The sequence below is a fragment of the Empidonax traillii genome, unplaced genomic scaffold (genome assembly GCF_003031625.1).
Source record: "Empidonax traillii isolate 1590-97213 ecotype Southwest subspecies unplaced genomic scaffold, ASM303162v1 scaffold57:size2250009, whole genome shotgun sequence".
NCBI lineage: Eukaryota > Metazoa > Chordata > Aves > Passeriformes > Tyrannidae > Empidonax > Empidonax traillii.
The window spans coordinates 866,800-891,513 of NW_020955250.1; the positions used below are offsets into that span (position 1 = coordinate 866,800).

General features: G+C 45.1%; 1 protein-coding gene across 1 annotated transcript in view; it reads left to right on the forward strand.

Moving 5' to 3' along the window:
* Nucleotides 1-20,417, forward strand: part of MRAS (muscle RAS oncogene homolog) — a 39,004-nt gene extending 18,587 nt beyond the window's left edge. The window contains 5 exon segments of the mRNA XM_027879730.1: nt 2,789-2,999; nt 11,703-11,856; nt 15,002-15,101; nt 16,435-16,514; nt 19,422-20,417. Of these exon segments, the coding sequence (XP_027735531.1) occupies nt 2,789-2,999; nt 11,703-11,856; nt 15,002-15,101; nt 16,435-16,514; nt 19,422-19,521 (645 nt within the window). The 3' untranslated portion in view covers nt 19,522-20,417.
* The last annotated feature ends 4,297 nt before the right edge of the window (nt 20,418-24,714 follow it).

A 24,714-nucleotide genomic window follows, 5' to 3' on the forward strand; every position in this document is an offset into this window, starting at 1 on the left:
TTTTTTTTTTTTTTTTTTTTTTTTTTTTTTTTTTTTTTTTTTTTTTCCAGTTCAGTTCTTGCTGTCCTTTCCTGGCTGCATAATACTCAGTCTGGTAGCTTAGACACAGAGTATGACCCAACTTCTGGAAACGATGGGAAGCAAATGCCCCGATTCAGCTTATAAGTGTGTGGGGCAGAAACACAGTTTGTGCAATGGGCTAAACATTATCCTAGGACTTTGGGGAGCATTTCATGCAAGATAAGCTTAAGGCTTCTTAGGAGTGAGTTAAAGGGGCTGGTACAAAATGTCAATAAAAATGTAATGCTTGTCTGCCGAGCAACAGCTTGTGGTTTTGGGATGAGGTCAAAAACTGTGCACAAATGGGGTATGTTTTTCACATCCCCAGACTGCCCCCACCATGTCAGTAACAATCAGTCTTTCATACTGCCTGGGCAGAGCTGGGCAGAGAAGGATGCAGTGAAACCTTGGCCATGGGCAAAGCAAAAAATTGTCATCAAATGTGTTGGAAGGTGGGGGGGGGGGGGACAGAGTTTTAGCCAGGGTCTGTGTCCCAAAGAGCCTGTGAGAATCATCTGACCCAAGCAGGATTATGCAGAAATAAAAGTTGGTCCTCCAACAAAAATAAAACATTTAATTGAAATTCATAGGTTTTTCTGCAGCCAAGCCTGCTGTATATTGATGTGTGGCCTTGTAAATATAAGGAAGTTTCTTGCTCAAAGATAGGAGTAAGAAACTTTGGGATTGTGGTGAGGAACTGCAGTAAGACAGTTTGAAACCTCAGCTGGTGCTTGGCCTCCTTCTTCCCATCCAGCAACTGTTGCTCCAAAGGTAGTTTAGAAACAAGCAGACTTGATCATGCTTCTTCTTGCTCTGAAAATGTTGGCTTGGCTCAGCTTGGACAAGAGGCCTTTGCAGTTCCCAGACTCAGCAATCTCATCCTCTGTTTCCTCTTTATGGGCTTTTCTTTTTAGAGGAGAAACTAAGCCCTCTCTCAAGCTATGGGGTTTCCAGTGTACAGAAAGAACATAGGACTCCCAAGCTTGCCAGCTCAAAAGTGCCTTTCATGATTCAATCTTTTGGGTTAAACTGAAATAATGATTTTGGAGAAAGGGACTAGAGAAACCAGAAACTAAACTTGGGTTAGGGTATTATGTTCTTGTCTGTTTGAAAAGTAGTCCAAGTTGGCATTGGGGCCTTCTTCAGAAATAAAGAGTCAAAGCGTTTTGTTTGGGAAAGATAGAAAATGAAAGAGTTTTGGGAATAGTGGGGGTCCAGTTTATACTGTAGGCTAAAAAAAAAAAAAAAATCACATTAGCCAGCATTCAACTTGCACTGTGTGTGTAGCAGTCTCAGCTTCTGTACAACACCTGGCACAGCTTTGGCACCAAGCACACTAGCCTTGCTTGGTGGTTTCTGAGAATGGAAATGTTAAAATTGTCTTCCTAACGAAAAAGAAAACCCTAGAGTTATTGGGAAGGCCTCCAAAAGCTTGTGGGGTGGAGGTTCCCTCTGAGCTGTCCTCGTCTCCTCTCAGTGCTGACCCCAGCCAGCACCTGCAGCCCAAAGGGTATCAGCAAAATCAGAATGGATGGGAGCAGGTGCCTGCAGAAATTGTCACCACAGCTGCTCCTGCACTGAACAGCTTTTTTTGGGAAAACCAGTACTACTAAGGAAATCAGCTGCCTTCTCTTGAGCCTTATCATTACAAAGGATTTTTAAATTATTTTTATTTTCTTTTTAATTGTGTGAAAGACCTCCGAGAAAATGCAGTGGTCATTCAGATCTGGGAAATGGCCACCCATTTCCTTTGTGATCTGAGTGATTACTGCTTCCCACGGGTGGATGGAGAGCGCTGCCCTCCACGGCATGTGTACAGAACCTCCCACCTGGCTTTTACTTCAGTGAGCAGTCACTGCTGCTAAGTGTTGAAAGGGGCTGTTCAGCAATGGCTGCCTCTTCTCTCCTCACACGTATGCCATTGCCCAGTTGCAGCCAGCGAATTTTTTTCTTCTTTCTTTTAAGACTTAGTTCTGAGGTGAGAGGAGCAGTGCAACCATGGTACAGGGAGGCTGCTCTCCTGCCTTATTCACAGCCACAGACACCAGCTTTCCTGCCATGGCAGGGTGGAGGGTTTTCTTAAAAAAAAAAAAAAAAAACTATCTTTCCTGGCCTTCTGCCTTCTCATTTTTATTTCTCAAACTTGAAAATGAGGGGGAAGAAAGCAGCTAAGTGCATTTTTGTCTGCTGGTGGAGTCAACCTTTAACTCTGGTTTCATCCATCACCACCAGTTCTGCCTGCAGATCTGGCCCCAGGATGTAATACACCTTCTAATGTTTCCTGTACCTTGGGTTAAACAGTGAGAAATAGCACAGCTCTGTCTGTGCTATTTGGTCACTGGCAGTGGGAAGCTGTCTGGAGCTTGACAGCTGCACTCAGCCAGGGTGATTTTTGTCATGGTCATGTGGATCCAGCCCCTACAGGAAAGGTGTTCAATAAGTTTTCAACCACAAGTTTTTCATGTGCATTTGGTGGCCATTAGCAATCCATGTAGACAAGTCAGGAGTAAACAAGCCACAGCAGTGGAGCTGTCTTTACTTCTAAGTGCTGGGTTTGAGTTGGGCTAGAGCTGTTGGGAAGCGTCAGTGCAGCAGCTCCTGTCTAAAACAGTTTTGGATGTAAAGGCTGCCTTCATTCCCACTTCTTAGGGAGCAGGTAAAAGCTGCCTTATGCACATTGCTCTGTTTTCGTTGCTGACAAGTGATCGATGATCTCTTTCTCCAGCAGGTTTAGCACACTGGAAGCATGGCTACAAGTGCCGTTCCCAGCGAAAACCTCCCCACGTACAAGCTGGTGGTTGTTGGAGATGGTGGTGTGGGGAAGAGTGCTCTCACCATTCAGTTTTTCCAGAAGATTTTCGTGCCAGACTATGACCCAACTATTGAAGACTCCTACCTGAAGCACACAGAAATAGACGGGCAGTGGGCAATTCTTGATGGTAAGCAAGCTACTCGTGTGATTCCCCTTTCCCTTCTAGCTGAACGTAAGTGCAAATAGACCCCCCACAGCATGTTGTGTCCTTGTGTCTCTCCTGCTCTGCTGTGGGCTGGCAGGAATTTGAGCACAGGCTGGCCTGTGAGCTGTGGAGCATGATCTGCAGCTGGTCTCCAGCAAAGCTGCTGCTTCCAGTTGCGTTGTTTCCAGTTCTGCACAGAAATGCTTCTTGCAGGACTGTAAATACATACAGATCATCATTGATATTTAGAGCAGGCTTCTACAAAGAGTGAATTATAGCACTGCCAGGTGGCTACTGCTAATGATACTTCATTGTGGTTGAGCTCATCCCTTGGGAAATAACAGTGAGTGGGTAACTGAGTGAGGGTTATAACCAGAAAGATCATTTAATCAAAACTGTTGTCCACTGACAGTGAAGAATTGTTACACCTCTTAACTCCAATCATTCAGGTGTTATGTTTTCATATCTAATTACCTGTTTTATTTAAATACTGGTAGAGTACCAGCCTGGAGATCTGTTGTAACCAAGAGTATTCAGTTCTTGGAAGAAAAACTGCCTTTTTGTTTGTTTTTCTAACAAAACAAACAACAATGAAACACAAAAAAACCCAAACAAACTGGAACAAAGAAACCTGACAAATCCTTAGAAAAAAACCAAAACCAAAGTTTCTTGATTAGCAGATGAGGAGAAAGCCCTCTGTTACCCAAAGCTGCAGCTTGCTTGTTTGTGCTGCATGAGGCAGACTAACCACAGCTATAAAGGGAATTTTTCTGTTAAGTGTTGTAAGTTTTGTTTTGCTTTATACAATAATTAGGTAATACATTAAAGCAAGCAAATATTTTGTGCCTTAATTACCAAAGTGCATGTATGTGGCCACTAACATAACTGAACTAAGTTTAGCCTCACTTGTACAAGTTCCTACCTCCACCCTCTTGTCAAGAAGGTGCTCAAGACCTTGGGTGTCTATGTGTGTGTGTGTGTGTTGTTGCTGTGTGGGAACAGAAAGCTGGGAGATTGTCATGAGTGGCAGAATGTGGATGCACGTGGGACTTGCTGTGAAGAGTGTTGGCTTGGTATGGAAACTTGAGATCTTAGTTGCACTCTTTAAGGATTTATCAGATATGAGTACAAATGGCTTTAAAGTCCTTACAAGAACAGCCTTTACTCAGTATTAAAAAAGAAACCTCCCCCCCCCCAAAAAAAAAAAAAAACAACCAAAAAAAAACCACAAAAAAAACCAACCAAACAATGTAATCTTGCCAACACTTGTTCATGTGAATATGTTAATAGTTGATATGAGGGAGTATTTGTGATATTGGTGCTGAAATGTGCCTCATTGTCCTCTGCATCAGAGATACCTGCTCCCAATTAACTATCACATCATGCACCTTTATTTTTAAAAGGCCAGTGCTTTATAAAAGAAAAATCCAATCCTGCTGTAAATAAAATCCATTGCTTTTAGTCCAGAATCCAGCTCTCTAAAATGAGGAACCTTTACCTCTGCTGGTATGCCCCGTGTTCTGATATAACAGCACCAGCTGCTGAACACATTGGCATTGGCTGAAACAGCCTGGGCTTTGTAAATTATTTAAAAGTAGAAAAAGCATCTTTCACTGAATACTTGGAATTTTTGTTTAAAAAAAAAAAAAAAAAAACCACCACAAATCTGACCTGGGTGGGAGTGGAGAAAGAAATTGTTTTTCAACAAGCAGAAACTCACCCTTTGTTTTAATGAAAAAGCCTTTCTTTTGCTCAAATGGAGTTCAGTGGCTGTACTCAGGCCGGACTAAATTCAGCCATGGCCTTGAATGGCATGCTGGGAATCCCTGACTCCCAGAGTTCATTTAACCACAGATGCTTCGTAGCCAGAGAAGTGAAACTGCAGCTTCTTCTTCTCTTTCCTAGCACTTGAGATTTTGAACAAGCAGAAATTGGGAAGAAGGCAGTATTCTTGCTTGGAAAAAAAAGCGTGTGAGCCTTTACTCTGTGACCGGTAGACACGGGGAACAAAGACTGACTATCACACATGTCTTCTGCCACAGCTCTCTGTCATAAGCCTTGGATCTAGGCTATTCTCAGAGGTCACCGTCTACTGGGACAGCTGCTCTTGTTGTGGTTACATGAATCACTTATGGTATAAAATTAGGGACAAACATGATAGGAAGGGTAAAGATGCATCATGGTAATTTCTAGACTTTCCAGTTGTCCTTTATGACCAAACCCTTTACAAGCTGGTGTTTCATGCAGTGCTTGGTGGGGAGAAGCAGCTGTCTCCCCACCAAAATAGGAACTAGTTTTAGAACATAAGACTACCAAGTGAGGATATAACATGAGGGGATCCATAAGTTTTGAAGTTTTCAAATGAAAACAGTTATTATTAAAAAAAAAGCCAAATACATTGACATACAAGAACTTTAAAAAAAAACAAAAAACAAAACAGCCCACCCTTTTCCAGGCTGTTGCCTGAGCAGTTCTGTACAAAGCATCTCAAGCATTTTGTAACTGCACCAGCATTATGTTGTAAAAAAACCCTTCTGCTAGCCAGCTTGCATAAAGCATTTGGCTTCCCTCCATGAAGACCTCCACCCACATTTATTCAAAAGCACTAACTAGCAGTGTGATGAAATGTTTGACTTGCATTTTTTTCCTTTGCTGAAATCTCTTACTGAAAGTAGGCTGAAATGAAATAGGCTTTTATTTCAGATGTTGGAGCCAAACCTACATTCAAACTCCTATTTTACATGTTTGCCTTCTGGCTCAGGAATGTCTCTGTACCTATTTTTCTCACCAAAGAAGAGACTGTGATAGTTCCCTGCCTCCCAGGTGATTGTGGGACCTGTGCGTGTTGTGGTCAAGTCCCGCACTACATGAAAACACTTTATTGTTGACCTTATCCCAGCTTTAGAAGACCATCAATGTAGTGTTTGGGGAACAAGTGCTGTAGAGTGCATTTAACCTGAATCAGAGATGCATAGGCAACTTGCCCATTTTTTGCTTGCTGCCACTCCAATGAGGCTTTAAGATCAGCCTCCAGTTTTCTCAGCATGTGTCATCGTTATTTATTCCCTGCTGGTCACACTGATGACAGCACAGTGATGTGCTCGGTGAAATGCATCAGCATGCAGGTGTGTACAGACACATTGGGTCAGAATTAAGTGGGGGCCAGGGCTAATCTGCTTTGCTTAGCTTTTGCTCCAGTTGAGTTGCTGTGATTAATTTTGTACACTCCTTTCTGTGTGCAGGCTAACTCAGCAAGTAGCAAAGGATTCCTTTTGGTGTGGCTGCAAAATGCCAGCCTGGAATTGTTAATCTGGGAGTGAAGCCAAAAATGGATTACCTTAATATGGCAAAAAATACCCAACGGTTCAACATTCCTTTTGGCTCATAAACCACACAGAGGGAGATGGAGAGATGACCACAAGTACGTGGCTTGGGCATGTTGGTGAATTGGGATGAACTCTTGGCTGTCAGTAGTGCTATGCCAGTTGGTACCAGCAAAGCAAGGAACTGTGCCTGTGTCTTGGGTGAAAGGAGGCTGTGGTCTCCCTCTCCTTCCCTTTCCTTCCTCTGATATGATTTAGATGAAACTCTCACTGCCTAGAAGTTGTCTTCCTACTCTTGAGCTTCAGTCTTTTATTTTATATCTCTTCTTCCCAAGACACCCTCTCAATCTCTGGTGCCCTTGTGGTGGGCTAGACCTGCACAGCTCTGGTCTGCACCCCTTTGCAGTCATACCAAGCTCTGTTCCTTCCCCCAGACTCTCCCTCTACCTTTCCTACCTGTGTATCCTGTGCATCCCTTTTTGTCGAGGGGTTGTGTGCTAATCATCCCTGGGCAGGCTGTCTGCTTGTCTGCTTTTCTCCTCAGGAAACTTGGGAACAAATCAGCTAGGAGGCCAGAGGGAGATCAAAGGTCACTTCAGGCTTGCAGGCAGAAGGGTTGGTTTGCGGCTCACTCTCTTTTATTTTCATTTAAACTTTCGGTAGCATCATTGAGAGCCTTAAAATTCAAATTAAATTTGTACTTTCATTCCTTTATTTGTGTGTACAGTATTTCCCCTCCCTTAATTGCTAGGATTTTGCAACCTTGAAAGAGGGGTTTTTGTCTTGGGTTGTGGGGAATTTTTCTGCCAGGAAAATTTTGATGTTGCAACATGGAAAACACAAGGCTTTGAATGCTTGCCCTTTGTTAGAGAAAGAGCTCCTTTAAGGACTTGCATCTTTATTCTGTTTATTGATGTGGAAGCCTTTCTTCTGAAGGCTCCTCTCTTCTTTTTCCTTAAAGAAAGGGCAAGAACTCAAGTACTTGGGTTTTCCATGTTATAACATCTGTGTATTTAGTTAGGGCACAGAAGAAGGGCTCATAAAAGCCTGAGTGTTTCCTCATCATGGGTTTTCTTCTGAGGAAAGCTGTCATGCCAGAGGCAGTATGGCTGTATCTGAGAAGGAGCAGAAGCGTCAGAATGGCCAAGTGAAGAATCTGCCTTGCCTTGCGCACAACAAGGGCCCCTCGTACCTCTTCAGGGTGACTGGGGGTGTCAGAATACAGAATATGAGCTGAGTGATCCCAGTGCTCTGCACAGTGCCCAGAATACCAACTCCTCAGCTGAAGCCATTGGCTGATGGGGGTGCCCTCTCCCACCTTGATGGAAGGAAGACAGAGACTGTGGAGGTGGCTTTCTTCAGCCTGAGACTCTTCAGTCTGACTTGCCAATTCAAGTCAGATTCTCCCTTGAGCTTAGGTACAAAGCTGCAGGGCAGTGAAACCCAAAGGCTGAAGGACAGAAAATGGGTTAACCTGCCTGTCTCTGCGTCTTTGTCCCCTTAGATGCCATGGACAGTGGAGAAGCTCTCTTGAGGTGACCTGCACACCCAGCTGCCTAGCAATGTAACGATAGAGACGTAGGAGGAAATTTTGCCTAGGTATGGAAAGAGTGAGGAACTCACCTGCACAACCAGATCTGAGCTCCCTGAAGGCTGGGAAGGCTGTGTTTGAATCTGAATTGAATCCAGCCTAGGTTCCAGAAAAAGCAATGCCATGAGTTCATAGTATGTCTCTGCCCTTGGTTTAGATTTACATTCCTTTGTCTCTGGATGGGCACGCGGAGCACTGTTGGTTGCAGACACATTGCCACGTAATATACCTTGGAGCACCAAGAGCTTCTATTTTGGACCACAAATTTGTGTGAATTCCTGGGCTCCTGTGCCTGCTCAGAAGGGCTCTCTAGGCAGCTGCACTCTTGTATAACCATCAAGATTCACAGGAAAATGGTGTGTAGAGCTCTAAGGGGGCAGGAATTAATTAGCAAGGAGTTCATCGCAGCAGTTGGGGGTCACATCCACTGGAAAGTGGAAAAGGCCATCTCTTTGCTAAGCAACCTCTTTCCTGCAACACAGGAGACCTCCCTGCTGGGCGCTCACAACCTAATTGCTCTTAGTTTAGTCTCCTCCTGGTTTCATGATAACTGTAAATGGCTTTGCCCTGTTTGGATGTCTGTTCCTATAACAGACATAGCCCTTGGCTTCTCTCTCTCCTTCATCTTTACCCAAGTGCTTTCATTAATTCTCCTCCTTGCTGCTTCTTTGGTCAAGTTTGTAGGAACTCTACCAAGTTTTCTGTTGTAAGTCCCTGACCATGTGCTGTGCAGCCTACGAATCTGATTTCAGTTCTTAGAAGAATGAGGAAGGAGAAATCTACTGTGTTTTGCTCCAGCCTTGTTTCTACATTGCCAGTGAGGCAACTGCTGGTTTAAAGTGTACCATCTCACAGTTCTCTAGTCATGGTTATTTCTGTGTCTTCTGGCATCCTGTCCGAAGAATAAGGAAGTTTAAATGAAGGTGAATGCTGGCTAACATGCTAAACCTCTGCACCTCTTAGGGAAGCCAGTCACCTTCCCAGTTCTACCTTTCCGAGTTTTCTCCTTGCTACTTTCCAGTTTCTATAGGTAGGAGTCTCCTTGAAGCCTTTATGCCACCAGATTACACTACAAGCAAAGCCACTTACATTGGGCCCTTTTTCAGTGCTGTTGTGGTCCTGTTCTGCTTACAAAGGATCCAGATTGCATTCTCCTCTGTTTGCTGGGGAGTTGTCTTTATGAGGAGCACATTTAAAGTTAAAACAAGAGCCTCCTCTGGCCACCCACATGATGCTTAACTTTGCAGGAATAACCTGAGATTAACCTTAACCTTCCCTGCTCTGTGTCTTTTACTTGCACTTTCAAATTGCCATTTTAAATGCTGCCTGGACTTGCTCACCTTTCTACCAAAGCTGCAAGTGAATTCCCTTTAAATAGCAGCTGCTGACACAGCAGCTCTGCCTGTGATTCGTGTGATGCCGTGGCCAAGATCCAGGTGATGTGGGAGCAACTGAGCAGAGCCCTGTGCAGTCCCTTGGCTATCCCCATGGCTCCCACCAGGGCTTGCCCCCTCTCTAAGGGGATGCAGAGCTTTGGAGGGGCAGCAAGATGCAGCAAGGGGATGGGTTGACACTCCTCTTGTGTTTCATGGGAGGTTTGCAAATGTCCCCAGAGCAAGTGGAAGTCTCCAAGCAAATTACCATGCAGGGTACAGCACATCCATCTCCACCTTGCTACCCACAGCTTGTGCTCGGGCAGCTGCCCTGTCTCAGGGGGAGGAAGGGCAGGAAGGGCCAGCTCCTGGTAAGAAGCTATCCTACTCCACCACAAATTGGGTATGTGTATTGGAGAGGGGAAAGGAGTGTGTCTGTGTGTGTGTGTGTGGTGGTGGTTAGCTCTCAGCCCTGCCCTGACATTGCATTTAGCTGGTGCAGGAGTCAGATGAGGGCAGCCCAGCCTCTCCATACAGGTTGGGCAAGTAGGAAGGATTAATTTCCTCTTCCATCCTAGCTACACAGTCCTGGCCTTATTCCATGGTAGCAATTCTGCCCAGGGCATAGAAATTCACCAGCACATGCAGTCTCTTTGGGTTGCTTTTCTCTTCTGTTTTTCTTCTTTCTTTTGTAGAGTTCTTAAGAATAGCCTGGATACCTTTGAGCTGAGACACTTGTTTCCTAGATTGAGGGGAGAAGCAGGATAAAAGGCTATGAAGAGACACAGGTGACTTTTCAGCAAGCTTGGCAATCAAGCCTAAATCTCAGGGTCTCTGCAAGGGCCTAAAGCTCTTTTTACATTAACACTCATGGAAAGAGACATTCAAGACCAGTTAAGGCAGGCAAACAAATGAAGCTGAAGGGTTTAAAGGGCTCACCATCACCTTCCTTAGGTTGCCAGGTCTTCCAGCATAGCTGCCTTTCCTCCAGACATGCAGTGAGGGGGTGTGGGCTGGCTCATGGGGTGCGGTGTGATGTACAGCATGTCCGACTGTGGCCCCTGTGCTGATTCAGCAAAGTGGTCTTTACTGTGGCCCCATCTGGAAATCTGGGGTAAGCCTGAGTGCTTAGCCCTACAGGGAACATCTTGCTGGGACTATGTGCCTGTTCAAACTAGAAAAACCTGTATCAAGCCCTGCTGCTCTGTCAGCAGTACGCTCCTGCCACAGTCTCTGCCACTGGTGCTCTGGGCTTTCCCCATCACCTCTGTGCAGCAGATGCGTATGCTGTGCCTGTACAGCAGAGGCAAAACAGTTTTCCCACCTAGTCCAGTCTACTGGAGTGTGAAGCTGTTCCCAGTCACCATGAAGGTCCTACATTTGCCTCTGGGATGCAAAGATGCATTAGGACTATTAGTTCTGAGGAGCTGATGCACTTTGAGCTCACATCGTGTCTGTACTGGCATAGCATAAACTCCTCTTGTACCCTCCTCCTCCCAGCCAAATCCTGACCATGTACAGGAATTAACACTGAGATGTGTTCAGTATGTGGTGTTTACCCAGGGGGCTGGTGTAGTTTGCTCTACATGATGTAGCTGATGGGACCCCCTGCAAGACAGTGGTAGAGAACCAGTGAGTTATGGTTCTATTAGAGGAGGTTAATCTGGTGGGGAACAGCATCTGGATTGCTGTCACAACTGAGGTGTTTTAGGGGATTTGAGCATAGATTTATTCACAGAAACATGATCACTGTATAGGATATCCAAGGCACTTAGAGCTTTTCCACCTGTTTTAGTTAACTCCTTAGCTCCTCAGCACACCACTTGGGACTAACTGTTTAAGGGGAGTTCCCCAGGGCTGCACCATCTTGCTCTGAGAGCACATAATTGTGTAGAAATAACACCCAGGTGTTGAGAAGAGGAAAGTGCTTGTAGCTATTACTCTGGGTTGTCTTCCAGCTCTGCTTCACTGTGCGGTTTGTAGGTTGTCCCTGACATTTAAACTTGCTTTTAATAATCTTCCAATGTTGGATTTTTCTATGCTGGGAGAGGGAAATGTTTGAGGGCTGTGAAATACCTTGAGCCACATCTTGCCAGAGGAGCAACTCCCCAAACTCAGTGGTCAGCATTCGGTACTGGAAAAGGAAAATTAAATCTACATAGTCATCTTCCCCTGCATCCACTTCCAACTTAGGCACACGGGAATGAGTGGGGTCTGGAACTGGATTTTGTTTTTTTAACCAGAAACCGCTTCGTCTGTCCAACTTGATTTCATCAAATCCTACAGCCTGTGAGAGGACCCCAAGCCCAGCAGAGGCAGAAAGGCCATAGGACACATAGTGGTGACAGCAGCTACAGTTCCTCGTGGTAACTAAAAACCCCTTTCTCTTCTGTCCTAGTTCTGGACACTGCGGGCCAGGAGGAGTTCAGTGCAATGCGGGAGCAGTACATGAGGACCGGGGATGGTTTCCTCATAGTCTACTCAGTGACAGACAAGGCGAGCTTCGAGCACGTGGACCGGTTCCACCAGCTGATCCTCCGTGTCAAGGACAGGTGGGTGCCCTAGAATCGCTGCCTGACGTGCCAGGCTCCCGTCCTGCAGACCATGCTTGGGGGTGCTTGCACATCTCACCCCAGCTTCTGCCTTCCGGGTGTCCTGAGAGAAATCCTTATGTGGAGGGTTGTGGACCTAAATGTGAGGAATAAGAAGTGTTTTACTTCTTCTATAATAAGCATGTAGTCCTATCAGCGTGGAAAGGTTCAGTGGTGTTACAATGGTTTGAAAATGGGTGTGGAAGAGAGAAAGTTCTGCCAGAATGGTCTGGCAGAGCCACATGAGAAAGGCAGAACAGACACCTCTGAAGGTAACCAGCTCAGCTCTGAAGAGGGAGGAAGGATGCTCTGTGCGCAGTGCAGACACTTTGGGAACACCAGCAGGGAGTCAGCAAACATTCAGCCCTAATTGTTTTGTGTGGCCTGGCAGCATCCTCCTTTTCCCTGGCTTCATCTTGTGCCAAACGAACCTTAGAAGGTCTTGCATAATTTGGTGATGTGAACAAGTGTCTTGAAGGGGAAAAGCCTCATGCTTCTCATGCTGGAAGGAACTGTATTTCTTACAAGGGTTGTAGTGCAGTTAATGCATCGTGTTCTGCAGCAACCATTTTCACAGAATAAAACATCTCTGTGTAACTGGGGAGAAAGCCAGAGAGGTCACCTGCTCCCCTCCCAAGTGCATGGGAGAGGGTAGCACTGAGTTTAATCGTGGCAAGTAAATGTGTCCTGGCAGAGCGAGGGGAAGCTGCCGGTTTATCTCAAAGATAACTCCCTCTTCCCACCCCAGTCCAAGAGGTGATGGATCAATCCTCATTGGGTGGGGTGTGAATTAAGCCCTTATATGTCTGCAGCTTTGAAACACTTAGTTTTTCCGTTCATAATGGCTTTTAATTATGGAAGTCATCAAGAAAAGTCACCAGAGGGTTCGGGCCTCATTGCTGGCTTCCTTTCACAGCTCTGAATAACTTCCCCACAGGAAGGGTGGACTCGTATCATGTGAGGTTCACAGCTGACAGCTCTTCCAGTAAAGCGTCCAAAGCATAGCCCACGAGAGTGAAAAGTAGAGGAAAAAACACCCTTTGATTTCATCTAAATGAAGAAAAATGTCAGCCCCTCAGATCACAGCAGTCTTTTCTTCACCGCTGGGGCTTAGCTTGGGGCAAAGTAAATCCGTTTTGAAAGCTGAAGAAGATGGGACAGAATTTCCTGTACCGTGCCCCAGTCCAATGCCGGTTTTATCTAAATTAACGTTGTGAAAATGTGGTATTCATTGTTTTGCTCTGCTCTGCACTGAAACTTCTACCCTCCACAGGCCGTGCAAACGCTGCAGCCGTGTGTGAGAGGCAGGAAGTGAAACAGGCTGGTGAGGTTGTTTGTGTTTCCCTGCTCAGCGCCGCTGAAACGCAGAGCGTGAGGAGCTTATTAATGCTTCATCCAAAACCTGAGCTTGGTCAGAAAATTGCAGCAGTGGGAACAGCGTGAGTTAAAAAACTGTCCTGCCAAACCTGGGAGCAGAGAGACACCCTGGTTTTCAAGCTAGCAGGCAGTTTTGGCAACACAAAATCCAAAAGAATTGCAGGCTGCTGTGTTAGCAGAGCCGTTCAAAGCCTGCCTCCCATTTCTTTCCACAACTTTCATTATAGTAAAATTTCCGACTATAGCAGCTTTGTCCAACTAGCAATTGTACAGCTCACAATAGGGAACAAAGTCCCCGTAGAGTTTCATGCCTGATGTAAACAACAAAAATGAGATACTGTCCATACATAATCCCTTTCTAATCAATGTGCTGCAAGCCAAAAAGGAATCAAATAGTCCAGACAAGCAAGTGTTTTGCTCCAGAATGATCAGAGTAAAAATTTGTCAGTGCTCAGGTATTAACATTAAATCACAGTCACATTATCAGAATGAATAACTCTAAGACTCAGTTAAAATGCAGAATGCAATACTGTATTTTTCCAGCCAGAGCAATGGGGCAACATGCCAGAGGAAGATGGAGGCCTTATCATCTTGATGAAAAATGACCAAGAAATGCTGTTTGAAAATCCAGAGTTACTCAGGGAAGTGTTTTATGCAAAAATGAGTGTAGCCAACTGCTTCTTACCCCCAAAAAATCATCTCTATTGCAGCAGAGAACACCAGGATAATTTAAGAGGGTTTAAAGTTAAATATAAAACAATACTGCTGTAACTGTCAGTGATCAGAAGGGACCTCCTCCCTCCCAGCAGTGTCTAAAAGGCCCTGCAGCAGTTCATTGCTCTGTGTCATGAAGCTCGAGGAGAGAGAGGCACTGCCAGCACCTTCCATGGCACGACCTGCCTTTGTTCTGTTTATCACTGAAGCTATGGAGATTTCTGCAGGGGGGGAGCCTTGCACAGGACATGCTGTGGATAGATGGATCTCTTCTCAGGTGGTGGCTGCAGGCAGTCACTTACATGCCTGGTAAAGTTAGAGAAATACTGAGTATTATTAGAGAGGTAGATGGTTTTGGTATTTTTTTCTGGAAACAGGAGATGGTAGGTAATGGCTTTGGAAGCTTAGCAATTCTCCTTGGTTCCCTCCAGCCTCCTTTGGGCTACCACTGCCAGTCTTTCAGTTTGCCTTGGGGTCATTTTCTCCCCCATTTGATGCCCCTCTAAGCACCACCTTCCAGAGTCCATCTTTTCTTCCCCCACAGTGGATGACCAGGACTCCGGTTCTTCCATCATCTCTCAAAGTCTTGCAATGATGAGCAGCTGCCAAGATACGCAGTTACTGAGATGCCTTAAGTGTTAGAAAAGAGTCCCAGTCTCCTGTCCCAGATCTGTTTCTATGTCTCAGTTGACTTCCTGGCTAATTCTGTAGATCTTTGTTCACCTAGTTGGATCTTCAGGCTTAGCTATTATCAGGCATTGCAAAAACGATGACAGTAAGTTCCTGAAGTCCCTAGAAATAACAATGAATGTGTTCATGCATGCAACTTGTCAAGTAATTTTTTACAATATGAACATAGGTATAGCACAGTCTGGGGTTTTTTCTTTGTTCCTGTACATATATGTGATGTGTCTGTAGCTGAAAACATTAGATGTCAGCATTAGAAAGTGAAACATGCTCAGCATTTTTAATTGTAGCCTGATAATAATTGGGTGGTGGGTTTGATTTTTTCCAGAGAGTCCTTTCCAATGATTTTGGTGGCGAATAAGGTTGATCTAATGCATTTACGGAAAATTACAAGAGAACAGGGAAGAGAAATGGCAACAAAACATAACGTAAGTTTGTGGGATTATTTAATGGGTTATTGTAAGTCCTATTACAGACATTCAGCATCGAAATCTGTGCTCATTTGGAGCTGAATTAAAGCTTACAATTAAACATTTTCAATTGCATTTTTGACTACTACAGAGTAGCAGCTATGCAGTTTCCTTTCAGTAGGGCCAGTTCATCACTGGAACCAGAAGCTCTGCCGTGCACCAGGCTGTAGCAAAGCTGAGGCCATCACAAAGCCGCATGTACAAGGTGTCTGCAAGCAGTGAGGAATATGAAATGTTCAGAATGAGGGAAGAAAGTTCACTCTCCTGGAGTGAAAAGGCAGAGTCAGGCTTGACGAGGTATACCCAGGTGTCTGAAGGAAGTGAGCTTGTTAAAGATAATGAAGTTACAGGGTTGTTAAGGCTGTATAAATCTGGCCCACTATCTTAGCTCTGCATTATTCATGCTGTTAGTTTAGCCTGAGAAATTGGTCTTAGATGGGTGTAGATCACATGCTGCTCCACTAATCACCTCTAAATGCCAGCAGCCCTGAATACCCAGAGGGAGACGACAACTCCCTTAGGAGGAACAGAATGGAAAGGTTAAAGGCAAACAAGCCTGAGACCTCTTGGCAGCTTGCTGTGCCTAAACTGTGCAAGCTGTGTGTTGTTTCTGAGCGAGCCACGGTGGCAGTTTGGCAGGGCAGGTTCACTCCTTCCCATCCCCAAGGAAGTTGGTTTCTGTAGGAGCCAGGACACCTAAAGTGAAGCAGACCATGTTGCATCCATCTGTACATGCACACATCGGAAAAGACCAGGCACGAAAATACCTTATCAGAGGCAGTTTTATAAATCTGCCAGTGTGCTGGACAAGCACTCTAGGAGGCCCCATCTGGCTGTCAGACTTTGAAGGGGAAGATCATTTTACACTGGAGGGGAATTGTAGTCATGAAATATTCATGCAGTAGTCCTAATAAAATGTGGCAAGCAAGAATTTTTGGCAAGTGCTGGTCTTTCAACAACCTTCGGCTGTTTTCATGTCTGCGAGCACAGCTAAGGGGGAGAGAACATCTGACGACATGAAGTCTCTGATTATTGTTCCCCAAACCCAGAGCTCCGATAGCAGCTGGTTTGCCTGGTGCTTATTCCAGACCTTTTGTAAGCGCTCCCTGACCTTGCTGCAAGCGTGAAGGGTGTTGATAGTGGTGTCATGGCAACATTCTATTTACCTGCATTTCCCTGGTCTCTTAGGGACCCAATTTCTTCAGCCTTTAGGCCTTTCATTTTGAAACTGGTTTGCTACCAAGGTGTAGGCTGTCACTAATGTCTTTCATGATACTCTCCTCTCCTCCAGATTCCCTATATAGAAACTAGTGCCAAGGACCCACCTCTGAACGTTGACAAGGCCTTCCATGATCTCGTGAGAGTAATAAGGTAAGCTGCACACTCTTCACTTGGTTACTGCTCATGGGTTGGATCTGCAGGAGTCCTGGCTCAGAGAGCTTTTGGGGAGCAGCGGCTGGGCTTGCTTTCAGTGGGAGATTTCTGCAGTTTATTAAGTTTCTTGTCCTGTATCTGCATAGGTACGTTACTGGCAGTTACCCTTGCAGCACATCAGTGCCAGGCACATGAGGAACTAGCTGTGGCCATAATGAAAATATATTATTCAATGAACAGTGCAAAGCCCGCTCTAATGATGAGCTTTAAAAGGCCAGTGTTGAAAGCTCTGGACCAGTAATTTGGGTTTTCATAGTTTTCTCCTCTCAGGGTCTCATATTGCCAAAGGTTAAAAAGGGGTGGAAAAAAATTTACAAAATTCTAATGTTGTAGGTGACTTCTAACATTTTCTGCTCACTAAATGGAAAAAGTTAAGCCGCTTTGTATAAGAAACAGCATGACCTAATGGCTAAGCCACAGGTTTCCTCCTCAGACTGCAGAGGTTTGTTCCCAGTTTTGTCATGAGCTGCCTTTGCTCGTTTTGGCAAACGCCCGCTCTCCGGGCGAACCCCTGCTCCGGCTGCCAGCAGGGAGGGGCTGCCTTCCAAAATCCTGGCTCCCCTGCAGGAAAAGAGCTGCATGCACATCTCAGCGTCTCTCTCGACTGATAACCTCAATTCTCTTTGAGAAGATTTGTTTTTTTGGCACCAGTTGTCTGGCAGATTTTCTGGACCTTCATTTTTCATGTTTTGGGAGGGTGCTGAGCTGAAATCATGCTCCTCCCCGCTGTGCAGTCAAAGTGCCTCGCTCGGCAATTAAACCACAAGGCATTTATTCACAGCATATCTGTACTTGTGAATATCCTAGCACAGCCTCAAGTCAGCCTCCATCAAAAGCAGATGGTACTGCCCACTCTTCCCACATGTCTCTAAAGCAGGGGGCAGAAAGTCTTTGGAGAACTGAGTTGGAAATGTCCCAAGCTCTTTCCCAACTGTTCTGTAGCTCAGCATTAGCTGGCTAGATATTACTTTTGTGTTGCAGCAAGCTTTTACCACCATCTATTCTGCTCTGCGGGAAAGGAAAACAGAGCCAAAATAAGATGGGAAGGCTCTGTTTGCTTTCTCTCCCTAACACAACTCCAGACAGGCTGAAAGGAGAATTGTAATGAGGCATCACTAAATTCAAACCCTGAAAATGTACTCCATAACCTCAAAAATAGGTGGTATACCTCAGTTTCCTGAGTAGTCACCGTGAAAGTCATTGCCAACCAGATAAAACCCCCACACCCGTGACAACAAGGACACCAGAGATGTTCAGAAGAGCTGGAACTCACTCAGATTAAATCAGGAAGCAGGGAGATGTTGTGTGATCTGGCTGATCACTGGCCACACAGCAGCTTCTTGGTCTTTGGACATCACAGACTATCTGCGGTCATAGGATAGCATCATCCATCAAGTATTGCTTTTCTGGTTTTTAAGTCAGCTTTTTCAAATAAAATCTAAATTTCAGTACCCTGATAACTGTGTCGTTCCTGGAGTGCTTTGCAAATGAAAGGCCTCCTCAGAGTTCCCCTGAGTTCTCAGGGTGAGGATGCTCATTCAAGGCTGGCACTGTTTGTGCTCTTTGTACTTGGCTTGGTTTATTTAGCTTCATGCAAGAAACTTTTGTCTGGAAGTAATCCAAAAAGGAATGGGGTGATTGAGTCCACCCAATAGATCTTTCCAATTTCCTGATGCCTCTTTTATGCAGTGCATACACAGGGACTGTCACAGCAGAAATCTTGAGTGGGCACAGGATGTGGTTTTCTGGATCTCTGAAACAGATCCACAACAGTGTGGACAGCTTGTGGTCATTTAGTATTAATCCACATTCATTTTAAAGAATTTTTTAATTTCGTCTTTCTAGTTTTGAGCTTTAAAGTGTTAGGTTTCTCATGCCTCCAGCCTTCATAATCACTGGAAAAAAAAATCTTATTAGCCAAAGCTGACTTTTTCAGATGGTTGCAAGGATTTGGAAGCTGAGGCTGTAAGAAAAACACCAGCTAAAGCCATAATGATTTGTGCCCCAGCTACGTCTCATCCTGGTCTGGATAACTTGGTCTGAACACTGGATTTAATACCTGCCATATTACATCACAATCAGGCTGGGTTTGAACTATTCAGTCTCTCGAGTTTGAATTTACGGAAGCTGCTAGTGTTTGTATGTTTTATCTTGCAATAAAATCTGAGTCTACAGGCTGCCTATCAGGTGTTTGAGCCACAAACAGTTCTGTGGAATTTGCACTGCTGGGCTGGCTGAGTGGCTGCTGCAATCAGGCACAGTTGCGAACAGGCTGTAGTGCAGGAGGGCTCTCAGCTGCATGTTTCTGATGACTGTGATTCAGACAGCCAGGACATCTTTCTGGGGTCAGCTCATTCTCTGTGCTGAAGTGCTCTTCGCAACTTCCAGGGGAGACCAGAACCCCATCGGCAGCAAACTCATTTTTTTCTTTATTATTTTTAGCCCCTCTCCATAACCAAGTCCTCAGCAGTACATCTGGCCAAGGGCAATGACAGCTGAAAGAACATCTTTCCAAAAAATGTTCTTTCTCTGCATCTCTCTCATATCTCTTCTGCTAACTACTGAGCATGAACAGCAGTGTGATGGGTGACGTTGCATTGCTTAGAGCATCCCTGTTTCCCAGAGCAGAGGAGGAGGCAGCAGTTCACTCAGGGCAACTGGAGACATATTTCTTCCTTCCTTAAGGATGCGGGCAGTTGTCAGCTGTGTGGCATGAAAAGCCATGCAGTGGTGGAAGGGTATATGGAGATATATACATAAATATCCATATGTGCACCAAGGTGCTGTTCTGCAGGCTACCCTTATGTCCCACCTGCTCATTTTCCTCCCTGTCTCCCCAAACAGGCAACAGATCCCAGAGAAAAGCCAGAAGAAGAAGAAAAAGACCAAATGGCGAGGGGACAGAGCCACGGGCTCCCACAAACTCCAGTGTGCGATTTTGTGACGGGACACCCTGGGAGTGCCTTGGACGCCTCCCTCCTCCCCCCTTGACTCGCCGCCAGCCCAGGCGAGGAGCAGCAGTGTGGTGCCAGCGCGGCCCCATCACCCCCTCGGGGTCCCTGCAGTGGCTCAGACTTGGAGGAGGCGGCTCGAAGGGTCTGGACGTCCCCCCCGAGGGGGCTGCGCCTCAGGGCCAGCGTGGGAGCTGCACGAACGGGAGGCGGAAGGGATCGGCAGGGCCTCGACTCTCGAACATCCCCAGAGCCTTCCAGGGGCCTCCATGATGTTTATTAAAAAAAAAAAAAAAAAAAAAAAAAAAAAAAAAAAAAAAAAAAAAAAAAAAAAAAAAAAAAAGGAAGAAGAAAAAAAAAAGGAAAAAAAAAGTGTTGGTTTTATCTGCAAAACATTTCTCCTTGTGACCCATTTCTGAACAGCCATGAATAGCCCCCCTGTTTGGTACAGTCATCTGTGTATGTGTGGGGGAAGGGAAAGGGCTTTTCTTTCGCTAATTTTTTTTTTATCCTCTTCTTCTTTCTCGTTTTTTGCTCAGTGAGTGTTGGGTTGCAAAGAAACAATGGCCAGGGTTAGACTTTTTGCACTGAACTCTCTCTTGGGCGGCAGTGCCAAAACACGACTTCAATATGAAAGTGCATAGATTTGGAGGAAGAAAATTAATTCCAGCTGCTCTGGGTGCTCCAGACATTGTGTCAGACTCTGGAGGGCTGCCAGCTCACAGACCATAAACTCCAGCTTAGGAAAGGAGGTTTGGGCTCGGATTATATTTTTTTTTCTTACCCTTTGTCAAGAGGTTTTGTTTCTGTTTTGTAACTTGGGACATGTCAAACTTAAGGTGTTTTGTTAACCTGGAAGTATTTAAATTAAAGTAATTTACAAATGGAAGGGTATGTCATCTTTAAGGTGGGAGGGGGGAGGAAGGGAGAGAGGAAGTAAAACCTGAACTGAGTTTGTTATCTGGGTGTTGAATTTCTCCCTCATAAATGCATGTAAACTGGTGCAATCTAAATCTCTGTTTATTATTCCTTAACCTTTCCCTGCAAAGCCTCTCTTGGGTAGATGAATTGTTTTGCTTTTCCTAGGCTCATCTCACACACAGAGGAAAAAAAAAAAATCTGCTTATGGGCTTTGGCTCAACATTTCTTCTTTTCCCTCCTTCTCTGAGAGTTGGTGACTTGAAAGGAAGAGGTGTTTTGAAAATGATTCAAGTGGGATGTGTCTCTTCATAAGCTTACTGTATCTAAAATGTCTCCCTGAAAACAGCAAAGGCCAAGTATGCCTTATGAAAAGGCAAGGCAAAAAACCTGCAGCCATTCAAACTGCCATCTGTGGCACCAGAAATATGGCTGTGCACATCCTGGAGGGACCACGTGTTCTTTCACACCTTTCCTGGCACTAAGAATTGTGGTGGCAAATTTGTCTTTAATTTAATGGAATGTCATCTGCTGGATTGAAGCCATCAGCTGCATTCACATGGTCACCAAGCCTCTTTAAAAGTAGCAACTTGCTTTTCATCAGCTTGAATCCTATTCAAATACACTTTGTGGGCATGACTTAAAATATTGGCAGAGTATGAATGCCTGAGATTTATGTGTCTGAGCGCAGAAAATCTTGGTATTGGATACTGAAGATCCATTCAAGATGGTGGATCATCACAGACTTGTCTATTTGCTACTAGATTTCTTTTCTTGACCCTTTGCCAGGCCAGTTTTTAAAATGTGAGTTGGCATTTTTCAGGTGAATGAGGCTAATGGTCATTTTTCCTAATTTGTCCAGTCTTGATCACAGCCAGAAGACAGCAAATGCCTGCAGCTGGCTCAGCAAGCCGCTTACTGTAATGCTGGCTCCGCTGCCTCTGTCCCAATTTGTGTGATAACAGATGCTGAGGGTGGATTAAGGAGAGGGATATTTGAAATACGTGTCTCTCATGGACTCCTAGGTTGGATATGGACCATACACTTCAGCAAAGCTGCAGCATGCTGTGTCAGTCAAGATGTGGCTCCCAACCATTGCAGCATTTCTCCCAGTGCTGGCTGAACTGTGGCGGCCGAAACCACCTGGTTCAAATTCTGGTCCTTGAGACTTGCCATTATCTTCTGGAGGAAGATCTCTCTGTAGGCATCTAACTTGTGGAAACCTCTAGTAAATCAGGAGGAGTCTGATCTTGACAGCATTTTGCTATAATCTCTCTAACAACTTTCCTGTCAGAATCCCTGTCTAGCCTGACTGCTGGTTTAATAGTTTTAATTATACACAATTAATTCTATGGAATCCCACGCACAAGAAGATGGTGGCATTTTCAGGGAGCCCTTTTAATGCTGCCCTAGAGCCCTTCCACTTAAAAATAACTTGATTTCTGCTGAAACCCCTCATCCTTATTATTTTTATCTAAACCCTTGGGAGTACTTGCCTGAAAACAGCATGTGTGTCTCTTGAGTCACATCTGCTGCGTACTCAGCCCTGCGTGTGAGAAATTATCTGCTTTTTCTGAAGCTTCTTAATTGTTTCTTCATTTTCTTTAGCAACTAAAAGCTATTGCAGAATAACAGAGGAGAGGAGGAGGAGAAAGGAGCAGATTAACAGCTGAATATGGAATAGTGGCAAATAGGGAAGGCATGCCCATTTTCTTCTGTGTTCATCAGCTTGTTTATAGTGGGGAGTGTTTTCCAGCAGGGATTGCATCTCTGACAGTCCTAGGGAGCTGAAAATAGCAAGGTATACAAAGCCTACTGCCACCTAATGCACCCTTTCATGTTCAGGGCTGTTAGGAATCCAAGAGCACCTTATCTCCTGTGCACAGCACCTCGAGACCTGGGTGGTGAGACACTGGTGGCATTTATACTCCAGAGAGCACCAACTGTGCTGGCGGGTAACTTATATTTTTCTATGGAGCATCTAGTGGATAGCAACATTTTTGCTGTAGTTAGAGTCTGGAGAAGGATCCCGTGAGAGTGCACATGGGGCTCATTTCCAAGGACCTGATGGTCCAAGTGACCTAATGTCATCTTCAGCCCCTGGGTAAGTCTGCATTCCCTTGTCTCAGAGCAATCTGGTTCCTCTTCTGTCAAACAGGAAATGACAAGGTGGAGCCGGCCGTGGCCTTGCCTTGTTTTCAGGATACACTTTCAAACAAAATGAAAATCAGGCATTGGAATGGGCTGCCCAGGGAGGTGGTGGATTCTCTGTCCCTGAGGTATTTAAGAAGAGACTGGATGGGGCACTTAGTGCCATAGTCTAGTAACCGTGGTGGTAGTGGATCAAGGGTTGGACTTGATGATCTCAGAGGTTCTTTCCAACCAATCTGATTCTTTGATTCTATGAAAAGAGGGGTAAAACTTTGCAGATTTATTGGCATTTAATAACCAAATAACCTCCTTCTTCCATTTGAGACATTGAATAATATTTGTAGAAAAACAACAAAAAATATTAAGCTACGTAAGTTTTGGCTTTGCAAAGGTGTCATCACCTTCCCAGTCTGGGATCACATCACAGCTGTACCACTGCCTTCAAGTAAATCATGTTGCTGTTTCCTCCCTCAGGGCCTTCTGCCACTAGCTTGGTTTTTTTACCAGCTTTTGAGGTGCGTGACATTTATTGTATAAGCAAAGTCCATCTGCTTGTCTGGCTACCTTTGTCTTGTGTTTAAGGAAAAGAGGGGTGGAAAAGAAGAGAAGAAAATGTACCTGCTTAAAATAAATAAATTTTCCTCTGGCATGAGCAGAGTTTAATTATTCCTCTGCCTGCCAACTCTAAATGGCACAAAAGCCTGATAACAGCAAAAACAAACAACGCCCCACACACACACCTGAGCAGGCCTGCAGGTGGCAGCCACCTACAAACCTGCTTTTTTGGCTGTCTCAGCCCAGCCCAGTGCTGTCACTGGCAAAGCTGCTCAGTGATAGCCTGGGTACATCTGAGTAAACCATCTTCAGATGGTGGTGCTCAGTAGCAAAACACTGTAGATGGTGGACAAGAGAAGCAAGAGTTTAACAGGGGGGCTGAAATTGCTTGGCTTGGATCAGATGTTTCAGTTTAACAAGAGGCCATTGCCTTATGTTGCTCGGTTCCTTAATCTGTCATGATTAATTTTGGCTGGCTCTTTTAACCTACAGCTGTACTAGAGTTTGCAAATTAGGACAGGCTGAGGGCTTTAGACATACATGGTGTGTCTCGTCTCAAGAGGAAATGAGCATTATTAAGCACGGAGAGGACAGCACTGTAATGCTAGTTCAGACTTTCTTTCAGCTTGTTACCATCCTCAGGGCAAAACAGACTGCCCACAGCCTTATTCAGCTCCAGTGATTTCAAGGGATGGTCCTAAATGCTGCTGAAGCGCTTGGTAAGGAGGCTATCCCCCCAAAGCTCTGCTAAGAGTAGAATATAAAGCAGAATACAGAAGATTAGAGAGTTTTAAGAGACACAATTTGTGGTTTACTCCAGATGTCAGGATTCAGATACTTATTTCCTAAGGAGGGAGAGGGAGGGCTTGAGAGAAGTTTGGTGTTAGAGAAATAGCCAAGGCCCTGTGACCACCTGTGTTCTTTGGAATGGACAGAAGAGCTCTGTGCCTGAAAATCCACCTTCTGTGAGCTGGGGTTCAGTGGCCAGTCTATCTGCTGTAGGCTGGGCAGAAAGGAGGACTCTTAGTGCATGCACTGAGGACTGCATTAGGGCTACGCAGCAAACATGACAGTGAAAGGGGGGGAAGGATGCTGCAGCACAGAGAGTGTTGCCATTCTTAGTCACTGCTTAGTCATTGGAAGGTCTGCTGGGGACAGTGGTCACATAGGCTAAATTCTGTGTCTTGCATATGTGTATTTAATGCCATCTGAGAGTATCCAGGGCATTTGCCTGGGAGTTTCAGCTGTAACACAAGAATTATAGGAGATCAGTGCCCTTCTGAAGCAACAGCCATGAGCCAAGCCAGATTCACCTGAGCATCGGAATCAGCTCCAGACATGTGCCTTCAGGCAGCTCACAGGTGCTTTGAGAGCCCTTTCCTATTTCACAGCAGTGCTCAGAGAAAAGCCTGTGGGTATTTCAGGTGTTCTTTTCCTGCAAAGTCATGTCACTTGTGTTTTAGGGACTCAGTGATGCATCAAAAAGTCTGAAGTAGAAGTCACCAATTTCGCAAAATGTATTAATTGCATCTTGCAGCCTAAGCGATCTCCTGAGTATCACT